The sequence below is a fragment of the Corapipo altera genome, unplaced genomic scaffold (assembly GCF_003945725.1).
Source record: "Corapipo altera isolate COAL_440 unplaced genomic scaffold, ASM394572v1 193, whole genome shotgun sequence".
In the NCBI taxonomy this organism is placed as follows: domain Eukaryota; kingdom Metazoa; phylum Chordata; class Aves; order Passeriformes; family Pipridae; genus Corapipo; species Corapipo altera.
The window spans coordinates 881,044-893,832 of NW_020884996.1; the positions used below are offsets into that span (position 1 = coordinate 881,044).

General features: G+C 57.3%; 2 protein-coding genes across 4 annotated transcripts; one reads left to right on the top strand and one right to left on the bottom strand.

Annotated features, from left to right (window-relative positions):
- Positions 1–393: 393 nt before the first annotated feature.
- LOC113958394 (zinc finger protein 239-like) lies at positions 394–2,527 on the bottom strand. The gene is made up of 3 exons (XM_027666586.1): positions 1,981–2,527; positions 865–1,792; positions 394–810 (listed from the first exon to the last, which is right to left on the bottom strand). Exons 1-3 carry the CDS (start codon positions 2,117–2,119, stop codon positions 714–716), a joined length of 1,164 nt encoding a protein of 387 aa, XP_027522387.1. The 5' UTR covers positions 2,120–2,527; the 3' UTR covers positions 394–713.
- A 3,858-nt stretch (positions 2,528–6,385) lies between these two features.
- Positions 6,386–10,824, top strand: LOC113958391 (forkhead box protein J1-like). 3 transcript variants are annotated; one of them, XM_027666581.1, is made up of 4 exons: positions 6,386–6,851; positions 7,871–8,422; positions 9,781–10,608; positions 10,705–10,824. In XM_027666581.1, exons 2-3 carry the CDS (start codon positions 7,901–7,903, stop codon positions 10,579–10,581), a joined length of 1,323 nt encoding a protein of 440 aa, XP_027522382.1. In that variant the 5' UTR covers positions 6,386–6,851; positions 7,871–7,900; the 3' UTR covers positions 10,582–10,608; positions 10,705–10,824. The 3 variants fall into 3 exon arrangements, with proteins under 3 accessions (XP_027522382.1, XP_027522380.1, XP_027522379.1); XM_027666579.1 differs by lacking the exon at positions 6,386–6,851 and having other exon boundaries at positions 7,745–8,422; positions 9,781–10,604; XM_027666578.1 differs by lacking the exon at positions 6,386–6,851 and having other exon boundaries at positions 7,746–8,422.
- The last annotated feature ends 1,965 nt before the right edge of the window (positions 10,825–12,789 follow it).

The window sequence follows — 12,789 nt, forward strand, 5'->3', positions numbered from 1 at the left end:
TTCCAGCCAAAACCCCTGACTGGGAACTGTACCCAATGGAAGCAGCTTTGTTCAGGAGGGAAAACGAGTGACAGGCTGAGCAGTGACCACCACCAAGGGAACTGAATCGCAGCCTTACCAACGACTGTCTCTGCTCAGAAAGCAGAATTAACTGCTCTCAGTCCTGGATTTAAGGAAACAGAGTAAACATTTGGCATTGAAAACTTTCCCTGAAACTCAAAACCCCTGATGGATCAAGACTGTGACCATCACTTGGACCAAGGGACATTGGAATTGCAACAACCAGGTCTATGCTGGATCCTTGGGTTGTGACTCTGTATTTTTCTACTCCGATACTTTCCTTCATTTCCCTTGTAAATTTTCTTAAATGTTCCTTTTATGCTTTTTTATTACTAGAGATAAGAACCAAAATGGCTCCAAACCTGCTTTACAGGGCAACCAAACTGTTCTAAAATAAACCCTACACATATATATTTATGAACAGCCATCATTTACTGTCCTTTCACTCTAACCTGCCCCAAGGAATCCATAAATGAGAACCTGGGTCACCCTCACCTTCAGGACGGGTCAGAACAGATGCCAGACATGGGGGAAGCTTCTGGCAGCTGCTCACAGAACCCACCCCTGGAGTCCCCCCCTGCTACCAAAACCCAATACACTGCCCAGCATGGATCACTGGGAACACGGATCACTAGGGCTGTGCCCAACATGGATCACCCAGAACGTGGGTCACCAGGTCTCTTCCTAACAAGGGTCCTCCGGTGGGTGATGGAGTTGGAGCTCTTCCCATGCTCCCCACAGGTGTAGGGCCTGGTGGGTGATGAAGGTGCAGCTGTTGTTCCACACGCCCCACACTTTTAGGACTGTTCCCCGATGTGGATCTGCTGGTGGCGGATCAGGTTGGAGCTGACGTTGAAGCTCTTCCCACACTCCAAGCACTTGTAGGGCCGTTCCCCCGTGTGGATCTGCTGGTGGCGAATCAGGTGGGAGCTCTTGCTGAAGCTTTTCCCGCATTCCAAGCACTTGTAGGGCCGTTCTCCAGTGTGGATCTTTTGGTGGCAGGTCAGGCTGGAGCTCTGGCTGAAGCTTTTCCCACATTCCCCACATGTGTAGGGCCTTTCCCCAGTGTGGACACGCTGGTGGGTGATGAGGTTGGAGCTCTGGCTGAAGCTCTTCCCACACTCCCCACATGTGTAGGGCTGTTCCCCTGTGTGCAGGTGCTGGTGGGTGAGGAGGGCAGTGCTCTTGCTGAAGCTCTTCCCACATTCCAAGCACTTGTAGGGCCGTTCCCCAGTGTGGATCTTCTGGTGGCAGATCAGGTCAGAGTTCCGGCTGAAGCTTCTCCCACATTCCCCACACGTGTAGGGCCGTTCCCCACTGTGGAAATTCTGATGGGTAATGAGGTGGGAGCTGTGCCTGAAGCTCTTCCCACATTCCCCACACGTGTAGGGCCGTTCCCCAGTGTGGATGCGCTGGTGGGTGAGGAGGTGGGAGTTCCATCTGAAGCTCTTCCCGCATTCCAAGCACTTGTAGGGCTTTTCCTGAGTGTGAAACTGCTCAGGGACCACCAGGTCAGAGCTCTGGCTCAAGCTCTGGTTGCCTTCCCAGCACAGGGTGAGTCTTTCCTCCTCAGAGCACCCTGGGCTGGCTTTGGAGTCCCTCCTCCTGAGGAATGTCCGGGACTTTTCCTCCCTGGTGCCTTCCTGCACCGTGGAGCCCTTCAAAACGGCCTCTCCCACCAGGTTCTGCCGGGGGGATTTGTCCTCCGTGCTCTCCGTCCTCAGCTCAGGGCCTGGGGCAGGAAAGAAGAAGGACAAGGAGGGGATTTGCCTCCAAGCCAGAGGGAAGACCAAGGAGATCCCCCCAAATCCATCCCTGGCAGGATGGCGGCGTCAGCGGGGTTGTCCTGCAGCCTGGGGTGATGCTCAGCTGGAAGATGTAGGAAAGACAGGGGCAAAGGGGCACTGACTTCCTCCTTACCTGCATGGGTGTTCCACAGCATCTTCCTCTTCCTTGTATCCTCCTCCTCCATCTGGCCAAGGAAGGAGAAATCCTGTTTTGAGGAGCAAAAACAAGGTGGGAGCACATTGGGTTGGGGGTTCCTCCAGTCCAAGTCCATATCTAAAAGCCAAGCATCTTGCGACTGTAAAAACCTCCAAAATACAAATATTCAGCCCCAAAAAACCCTCCCAGGAGATCCCCCTCTCTGGTCTCTCCATTTTGGGGTTCTAGGGGTCCTCCTGGCCAGGCTGCTGGGGGTCCCACATGTATTGGGGGTTCCCCCTCTCTGGGGTCACCACCCTCTCCAAGCTGCCAGGGGGTCCTGGGAATCCCAAGCCTCTGTGCCTCTGTGGTTCCCCCACTTTGTGGTTCTGGGATTGCCCCCTCTCCAGGGTCCCACTTAGGAATGCCAAGGGTTTCAGAGGTCCCAGGGGTCCCTTCTCCAGGGTGTGCTGGTTTAAAGGTAAACCGGCAGGAGAAATGAACTCAACTCAAAAGAGATTATAAGTCAGAGTTACAATTTAATAAAAATAATACAATAAATACAATTATATGGACAAACAATTGGTTTTAACCCACAAAACTCAGATGTATAACCCAGCACCCTGGGGCACGAACAGAATAGTGTTTGTTGGCCTCCACCCTGAGTCCAAAGTAAAAGGAGAGGGAAGACCTGTTGGTGAGAGTGCTGGTCGCAGTCTGGTCGAGGGTGGTGATGATCACAGTCTGGCAGAAAGTGGTGGTCACAGTCTGCTCGAGGTTCTGGTCCTCCTCTGAATCGGACAAACGGGCCCAGAAGTCCCAAGACCCCAAGATTATACAGGCTCAGGTTCGAGTGGGATTGCCCAGTACCTTCCCCAGGGCGGGGAGTTCCACAATGGGTGATGTGAGTCGTGAGATATTTTTGGAATCCTTGGTGGCACATTAGCAGCCATGACCCCTCAGGCTGGGTGTGGAGGTGCTAATGAGTCCCTGGAGGGGAGTTAACATCACCCATAACTACAGCCTGAGGGGTCAGGTGTGCTCTGAGCAGCTGCTGCAAACGACCCATAGTTAACAGTTCCTGGGAAATGACACGGAGGGTGTAGAACACACAGTTTGGGACACACCCACACAGTGATGAAACTGGCCCCGGCTGCTCTAACCAGGACACAGGGGTCCCACGGGTCCCCCCTCTCCCGAGTTCCCTCTCTCCGGGCTGCTGGGGGCCCGGGAATCCTGGGAATGCCCCCTCTCCGGGCACCCATTTCATTGTCCCAGAACTGCCCCCCCCTCTGTCGGGGGTCCCCCAGCTCCGGTATCACCCCTCTCCGTTCTCCCCACTCCGGGGGTCCCGGGGGTCCCACCTACCCCCGGCTTTCCCGGGGGGTCCCCAAAACCGGTGTGTGGGTTTTGGGGTAGCGGGCCGACAATGGAGGTGGCAGTTCCTGACCAAGGGAAGACCAAACCCCACCCAGGGGGGACCCCGCATCCCCCCGCCCACCGCCGGGGCTCTGCCGGGAACCGCCACTGGGACCCCCCCAAAAAAGCACCTCCTGGGGACCCCCAAAATCTTCCCAAAGGGCATTTCTGGCTCAGCTTTGGAGTCCTCCAGGCTTCAATATCGCACCAGCCCTCGACAAAAAGAAAAAAAAACCAAACCCAGAGACCCCTCAAGATATTTGGGGCGAGCTCCCCCTCCCGGCTCACCTGCGGGATGCGGGGGGAGCGATGCTCCCGGGGAAGCTCCAACCTCCCGGCCTTTCCTTCTGTTCTGGCTGCTCTTCCTGCTCCAGCTCCTCCCCATCCCGCCCTTTCCTGCCCCTCCGCTTCCTCCCGCTCCTGCCCTTCCCTAATTCCAGCCCCTTCCCCTCCTCCTCCTCCACGGACACGAAGTGGGGGAGCCCCGGGCCGGGCTCCGACCCCACCACCAACAGGTAACGCAGGGAGGGGGGAACTGGGGGGACACGGGGGTTTGGGGGGGCTGGGGAGTCCCAGAGTCAAGGCAGGGGGAGGCTGGGGGGGTGTGGAGAGGTGGGATAGGCGAGAAAGGGAGTGTAGGGAGGTGTTGATGCAGGATAAGGGGGTGCAGGGGGAGTCTGGAGCTGGGGAAGAGGGTGCAGGGGGGTCCCAGTGTCTGGGAATGGGGGTCCAGGGGGTTCCCCAGGTCAGCGAAAGGCGGGGCTAGAGGTGGGGAGGGGCAGGGTGGGGGGTCCAGGGGGTCCCTGTGCCCAGGAAAAGGGGCATCCAGGGACCTCCAGTGTCAGGAAAAGGTGGTTCAGTGGGTGGGGAGACATGGGATGTCCGGGAAGGGGGTTCAGGGGATCCCTGATGTTGAGGAAAGGAGGAGTTGGGGACTGGGAGAGGTCGGAATTGGGGGTGCAGTGGGTGCCAGAGTCTGTGGTCTACGGGAGGTAGGATGGCCAGGAGAGGGGGTGTCCCCGTGTCGGGAGTGGTCCCAGACCCACCCCAGGGGACCTGAAGGAAGAAGGGACACCCTCCTGCAGGTGGGATTTCCATCTAATATGGGACCTGCACAAGCTGATTATATCACCCCCAACTGAGGGTTATAACCCCCCTTCAGCCATCACTGCAGCCAACCCCCGAAAATGAGGGGAGAACCCCCAAGGGCTGTTTATAACCCCTAAAACTTGGTGGAAAGCAGCAGGATCCTCTCAGAAATGGGGTCATGTAACCCTCCCAAGATGAGGGGGGGGTCACCTCAGCCCCCCAAAATGAGCGGTAAACCCCCCCAAAGCTGTTGATAATCCTCCAAATTGGCAGAAAGCACCAGGATCCTCCCCAAAACAGGCTCCCAGTGTCCCTCCCTGCAGCACCCCATTCCAAGTGCTGGAGCCACACATCCCCTCCCTCACAGTCCCCTCCTCAGGACTGGGGAGTACCACAAAACCTCCCTCAGGATTGGGGGTAGCCCAATACCCCCTCAGGAATGGCAGATACCCAAAAATCACTTCAGGAATGGGGGATACCCCAAAATGCCCTCAGAAATGGGATCCCCCCCCGGCCTCATCATCCCCAACCTTCAGCTCTCTCATTCCAGACCCCATCCCATCCATCCCACCCCTCCCCCAGGCATGAAGATCCCCTTCCCAAGAACAATTTCCCGCATCTCACCTCTTCCAAACCTCATCCCACTCCTTCAGGAACCAATCCCACCCCTCCCAAGACACTTCCCACCCCATTCTAACCCTCCCAGTCCCCATCCCACCCCTCTTTGGGTTTTGAGGGGGCTGTGGGATCAAGTAATTTTGGGGTGGGATTGAGCCATTTTCAGTGGGATTGAGTAGTTTTGAGGTGATGGATTTATCCCTCTTGGCTCTTGGAGTGAAAAGCAATGGAGAAAATTCTCCCAAATCTGCCCAGAACCCCCAAATCTTCCTGAATATCCCCTGAACTCCAAATTCACCCCCAAATTCCAGTAAAATGATGGGACTTTAGATGCTTTGTTGTATTTTATTTTTACCCTAATTTCAGGTGTTTTGAAGGAATGAAGATGGATCAAATAAAAATCAAGGTGAAAATAAAAGGCTTTACATGTTGGTGTTGTATGAGTATCTGTGAGGTTGGGTTTTGGTGGGTGGAAGAGCCTTTTTTGGGGTGGGGGTTCTACCCCATTGTCTCCAAAATCTTGGACACAGGCTTTAGGGCTGCTGGGGCTGGCTGTGGGGTACGGCTGGTCCACCATACAACAACCCCACGCAGTGCTACAGGCTGGGCACAGAGGGGCTGGAGAGCAGCCAGGCAGAGAGGGACCTGGGAGTTTGGATGGACAGGGAGCTGAACAGGAGCCAGAGTGTGCCCAGGTGGCCAAGAAGGCCAACGGATCCTGGCCTGGCTCAGGAACAGTGTGGCCAACAGGTCCAAGGAAGTGATTCTTGCCCTGGACTCAGCACTGGTGAGGCCACCCCTGGAGTGCTGTGTCCAGTTCTGGGCCCTCAGCTCAGGAAGGACATTGAGGGGCTGGAGCAGGTCCAGAGGAGAGCAACGAGGCTGGGGAAGGGACTGGAGCACAGTTCCTGTGAGGAGAGGCTGAGGGAGCTGGGGCTGTTCAGCCTGGAGAAGAGGAGGCTCAGGGGAGACCTCCTCACTCTCTGCAACTCCCTGACAGGGGGGGGGGGCGCGGGGGGGGGGTTGGTCTCTTCTCCCAGACAGCGATCAGTAAGACAAGAGGGCTCGGTCTTAAACTGTGCCAGGGGAGGTTTAGGTTGGAGATTAGGAAGAATTTCTTTCCAGAGAGGATAATCAGCCATTGGAATGGGCTGCCCAGGGAAGTGGTGGATTCTCCGTCCCTGGAGGTTTTTAAGATGAGACTGGATGTGGCACTTAGTGCCACAGTCTAGTAACGACGGCGGTAGTTGACCAAGGGTTGGACTTGATGATCTCAGAGGTCCCTTCCACCCCGGCCGATTCCATGATTCCATGATTCCACGGTTCCACGGTTCCCCAGCGTCCCTGGGGATCCCCCCGGGCCCCTTCCCGCCGCGGGGGCGGGGCCCGTCCGACAGGCCCCGCCCACGGTAACGCGCGCACCAATGGCAGGGCCGGGCGGTGTTGACGGGGCGGGGCGTCGCCGCCGCCACGCGCGAATCCTCTCAGACCCCCCCGTCCCCAGCGCCGGGGCGGCCGCGACTCTCGGCCACTCTCGGCCACTGTCGGCGACTGTCGGCGACTGAGCGGGCCCGGCCCGGCCCGGGCACAGCGCAGGGCGGCGTTCCCTCGGCCCTGCTCTTGCCCCTTCTTTTTTTTCCCTACGGATTGTTGTTTTTTTTGTTTTGCTGCCGTCCTGCGTTTCCAAAAAACGACGAGCTCTCCCCTGAGCTGCGGGAGCCGCGGCACGACACCGGCACGGGGTAAGGGACGGCGGCGGGGAGCGGCCGGGGGCTGGGGAGGGCGGCGGGACGGGCCCGCCCGCCGCTGCGGAGGGTTGCGGCGAGCGAGCACTCGGGGGATGCCCCCCCTCCTTACTGCGGGCGCGGGAGCTGGCCGGGGCTGGGTGCTGACGCTGGGGACCGGGCACCTGAGCAAACTGCCCGGAGCCTTCGTTTTGGCGGAAAACCCCTGTCCTGGTCCGGGGGGACAAAAAAAAAAAAAGCCCGTTTCCTGGAAGACAGAGAGCTGTCTCTGCTCCCCCCAACGGCCGCGCCGCCCGCGCGGGGGGTTCCGCATCGTTCTCGCCGCCAAACCCCCGCGACAGCCCGGCCAGCGGCCCCCGCTGCCGTCCGGGAGCTCGCTCTCTCGTGGCCCAAAATCCACCACGGGACTCCGCTTTTGCAGCCCGGCACCGGAGCCGGCGCCGCATCCCCTGCCCGGCATTCCCCAAAGCCTGGAGCTGCCGGTTGGCTCCAAGTGACGCTGTGCTTGGCGTGGGTCCCTGCGCCCCCCCACACCCGGGTTGGTTTGGGGTACCAGGGGAAAGGAGAAGCATAAACAGCATCAAACCGAGGGAGGCAGGTTGTGGGGATGGGACAGACCAGATGAAGACTTTAAGGTCTTTGGCCGAGGTGTTAAGACCCTGAAAGTTTGCTCTGCTCACGACAGGTGGGAGAAACGACCTCTCTTGGTGGGATGGCAGGGCCGGATTTTGGTTGGGTGTGGGGAGGGTTTGTTAGTTTTTCAGCCAAAAGCTTGCTGGGCAGCACTAGCCCACTGGGGTTTGGGTGGCACTGGGATCACAATGGTTTGAGGGAATTTCCCTGAGGGCCAGGGCTGCTAAAGTACCCCCAGGGAAGATGTTGCAGCTCCCATGCCCAGCACTCCAGGGATGGGTCTTGCCCAGAGACACCAGGAGCACTCAGACCTGGCCCTGCCCAGGTGCCAGAGAGCGACTGTGCCTCAGGGAACCTCAACTCTCTCCCTCTTGTTCTTGCAGGATCTGTCCCATCCATTCCCTCCCCTTCACATGCAGCCGGTGACGTGCCAAGGCATGGTGTGCTCCAGCCCTGTGCTGAGAGCTCAGGGGCAATCGAGCTCCACCAAGGAAGACAGGCCTGGCAGCGAGCCAGACCTCACATGGCTGGTTAACCTCACAGGCGCCCACATCGGCTTGCCCCCGATATCCGAGGACCCCGAGGACCGCTGCACCATCTGGGAAAATCTGGTGAGTCTGGTGGACTTTCAGTCCCCAGGCTTTCCCCTGACTGCCGAGGAGCTGTGCGAGTACATCGACATTCCCCGCACGGCCGTCTCCTCCTCCTCCACCTCGATGATCACCACGATGCACCACGGCGTGGCTGAGCCCTCTCAGCTCACGGGGAACATCAACTACAAGACCAACCCTCACGTCAGGCCACCCTACTCCTACGCCACCCTCATCTGCATGGCGATGGAAGCCAGCAAGAAGCCCAAGATCACCCTCTCGGCCATTTGCAAGTGGATCAGTGACAACTTCTGCTACTTCCAACCTGCTGATCCCACCTGGCAGGTAGGAGATTTGCAGCCCTCTTGCCTCGGCCTCTCTCCACACAGGGCTGGGCAGGGCTTTCCACAGCCTCCACCCTGCAAGACAAGGTCCTGCAGGGATGCTGGATCCCACGGGGAGGAGAGTGGCCCTGGCAGCTGGTGGGGAAGGGCTGGAACGGGAAAGAGCTTGGCTGGGCACAAATGCCAGGGCTGCCAGGGTGACAGAGGGAAGGAGCCCTCCTGGGGGAGAGCCCGGGGCCATTCTGGGAGCTGGGAGGTACCCAGTGGGCTCCCAGCCCCTGAGGCTCCTCTTGGTTCTGTGGTGAAGGCCTCTCAGTCCCTACCTTCCCGGAACGCTGGTGGGGTCCCGAGTCCCTCAGGGCTGAGCACACGTGCAAAAAGTCACCACATCGAGTATCCCTGGGTGCTGAGGACCAGGCACAGGAGAGGCATGGAGATGCTGTTTGTTGGACAAGTCACTCCTTGGGGAGTTTCCCAGATGAAGTGCTGCTGCTTTTCCAAGCAGGGCACAGGGCTGGTCTCCTGGCCCCTCAGAGAGGCCAAGGAGGCTCCATTGCTGGGACAAGCTGCTGAGACCTGCACAGGGAAGACCAAGAGGGGTCAAATAGGGCTGCTGTCCCCCGCTAGCACAAGTGTGTCCCTGGCAGGGAGGGGACAGCCCCAGGCTTACCAGCTTTGGGGACAGCCTGAAGCCCTCCCCACAGCAGGTTTTCCCAGCCACTGCCTTCCTCCATCACACAAGGTCACATGAGGGCCACTCTGGCATGTGAAGGTTTCTAGCAGAGGGCAGGGCAAGAGGGCCCTGGGTGGCTCATCCTCCTGCTTGTTTACTGCCAGCCCAAATCTGCAGTGTTCCCATGATCCTGGCTGGCTGTGCTCACCCAGCCAAGGCTGGGCAAACCCACTGCAAGCCCCCCACTCAGGAGTTTCCCACCTTCTCCTCAGGCAGCTGGGTCTCCAGCAGTTCCTGAAGCCCATCACGGGCAAGAGAACCCCTCATGGTCCCTCTTCCTCTTCAGGGCCACCTGGGTTCCCCAGCCTCTCCTGTGCTGGGGGAACTTCATGAGCACTTTGGGAGGAGAAGCTGGCTGCTTTGGCTTGGCTTTGGGGAGACCAATGCTGGGTTATTTACCCAACACCTGAGTTTCCTTTCTGATTATTTGCTGCACTCCAGGCACATTCAGAGGATTTTCTGGAGGGCACATAGCCCGAGATGTCTTGATGTTGCCATTCCTGCTTTCTTTTCCCAAAGGGCCTTGCTGAAAACCTGCTTTTGCACCAGCCTCCCCACACAGGTAGGTCCCTCTCACGCCAGCAGACAAGCATTCAGCCTTGGGTTTTCTTCTCTTTTGGACCCAGAGCTCCATCCGGCACAGCCTCTGCATCAACAAGTGCTTCATCAAGGTGACCCGGGAGAAGAGCGAACCAGGGAGAGGCGCATTTTGGAAGCTCCACTCCCGATATGCCGCCCGGCTCAAGAGCAGGGCCTTCAAAGAGTGGAGGATGTCACCAGTGCAGATCCAGCCAGCCTCCCCTGAAAGAGCCCAGCAAGAGGCATGGCACGTCATCAGCCCAGCTGCCTCAGCCTGCAGCTCCCGTAACAACCTCGAGATCAGCATGGAGCTGCAGCAGCTGCTGAAGGAGTTTGAAGAGTTTGAAAACAGCCAGAACTGGAATGGCCTGGAGAAGGAAGCGGGGCAGCAGCGCAAGCAGCTCATGCCAACGACCAAGGTGTCTCGGCTTCCCAGCTCTGCTTCCGGGACCCAGGAGGAGCGGAATGACCTGACTGAGCTGAAGGGTGACACTGACTGGGAAGCTCTCCTGAACAACCACCTGGACGAAGGAGACCTCTCCATTCTTGGGGATCTGGAGCTCCCGCCTCCCATCCAGCCCGTAACACCACTCCTGGACTGGACGGGACAAGGGCAGCACACGGACGGTCCCCAAGAACAGGAGCAAGTCCTCACCAAACCCAACCACAACAACCCAGGCTTGGATGAAACCCTGGTGGCCACAGCTTTCCTGGAGTGTGCCTGGCACAAGGAAACAACCGAGAACCTCTCCAGCTTCGTCCCCATTGACCAGGGGGCTGAAAACATCCAGGCCTCTTTGCCAGAGAGAGATGTCACAGACTGGAACGTTCTGACCTGCTTCCATTAACACTTCACTGGAGACGGTAGATGGCAGGTGATAGACTAGATTATATTAGATAGAGACTTAGGAGGGGCTTTGGGTGTGGGCCTAGATGTTTACATTGACAAACTTTCTTTTTATTTCTTTCAGTTCTATTCTCATGTTTGGCAGATATGTTGGAGAACTGCACAGATACTTCTACACTTTAACTTTTTTTTCCATGCAAAAGTTATTAATAAATTAAACAAAATAATGAAGACAAAAAAATGGAGAAGAAAACCCCCTTCTGCCTCCTTGTTTCCCTCCAGCACAGCCTGGATCTGCCTGAGCTGCTGCCCTGGAGGCAGGGGAGATCTCCTCAGCCCAGCCCTGCTTCTACACCCAGCCCCAGGACATGGGAACTCTCACCCACTCCCACGATGGCACAGCTATTACCCACGGGGAAACCAAAGCACAAACCAGCACCAGCGTGCCAGTGGTTACACACCACCAGTACAACATCAGGCCAGCTGTGCCTGGTGTCCTGAGCCTTGGGTGCTGCTCCTGACCCTGGGAATAGCCTTCCCTGCCACTGCAGGGAGTTCCTGGGGGCAATGTGGTCCGAATGCCAGGGACAATCCCTCTGCCTGTGCCACGTCCCCACCCAGCCCTACAGATGCTCTGAGAAGCCCAAGAAGCTTCAGAGCCCTTGTGGGCCCAGGGAGGCGAGAGGAGCTGCACAGAAGCTGCAGGAAGAGCTGAGCCTGCACCAAGCCAGTCCTGTCAAGGAGCAGTTGGGCTGTGCCAGGGGAGGGACCAAAGCAGGGCACACTCAGCTGCCAGCCTGGCTGGCACAGGCAGGGCATGGCATGGGGGGGCTGGGGGCAGCAGGTTTGGGGAGGGCAGGTGGGCTCAGGGGTGTGGGCTGGGGGCCAAGCTGGCTGCAGCCAGGCTGTGGGTACCTCTCTGTGCACACAGTTGTGGGGCAGGGCTGCCCCTTGGGGTGAGAAGGTGGGAGAAGGGCACTGGAAGGGCAATCTGGAAAAGGCTGATCTGGCCCCTGCCTGGGGGGTCAAAAAGACCAAACTGAAATCGGGAGTCTGACTTGTAAGGAGAAAACAGTATGCTATAAAGTCAGGTGCCTGGTCAGGATCAGAACTGTCAACAAATTCTTTCTTATAGTTCTGGTTATTAAGTGAATGCCAATCAGAATTTAACTCTCCTTCCAGTGAAAAAGCCTAAGTCATTGTAGTGCAAGATTGATGGGCATCTGCTAGTCCCAAATCCTTAATACCAGAGATTCAGATGTACTTTACAGTGTGTTAGATGTAGAAGAAATCTTCTTTTGTGTACTTGTGGCCAAACAGAATCAAGTTTTCTTTGCCATTGAATGGGAAAATCCAACTACAGGATGGAAGATGCATCTCTCTTGGACGGTTCTCCCACAAGGATTATCCTGGCAAAGGAGCTGGAACAGTGGCATCATGAGTCTTAACCCAGCCACTTTGCTCACAGTCTCTGGAACAGGAGAACTGTATCCTGGCAGTTTGGTAACTATTGAACAAATTTGTTCCAGCAGGCCATACCTCCAAGATGAGCCACTACCTGAGACAGAGATGGAGCTTTGTACTGACATGAACAGTCCAAGCGTCGTATGCTTGGCTAATCTTTTGTTTAAGGAAAGAGGAATACAATCCCAAGAGGCTCAGAGCCACCAGGAGGGAAGCCAGCAGTACTGAGCAGTACCACTGACCACCTACTCAAAATGGACCCCAACTCCAGTCCACCTGTGGACTATTTAGCAAGGGAAGGAGAGACACACCTAGCAAATAGGGGCTGAGTGCTCATTAATAAAAAAGTTATGTAATCAGGAACCAGAGAATGTTGATGCCTTTGTTTGTTAAAATGTTTCAATGGCGTAAAGCTTGGATGAGCAGCGAGCCAGCCTTTTGTGAGAACCACTCACTTTTCTGCTTTGGCAACTGGAATAAAGAAACAGAAATCCTTCGCCGCGGCGTGTGAGTTGGCGCTGCCCACCAAGGAAGGAGCACGCAGCGGGGACAACAGGTGGGGTCCGCAGCAGCTTCCCGTCCGTCCCTCCGCTCCACATCCCGTCCGTCCCCCTGCTCCACATCCCGTCCGTCCCTCAGCTCCACATCCCGTCCGTCCCTCCGCTCCACATCCCGTCCGTCCCTCCGCTCCACATCCCGTCCGTCCCTCCGCTCCACATCCCGTTCGCACCGCGTCGGGAGAAAG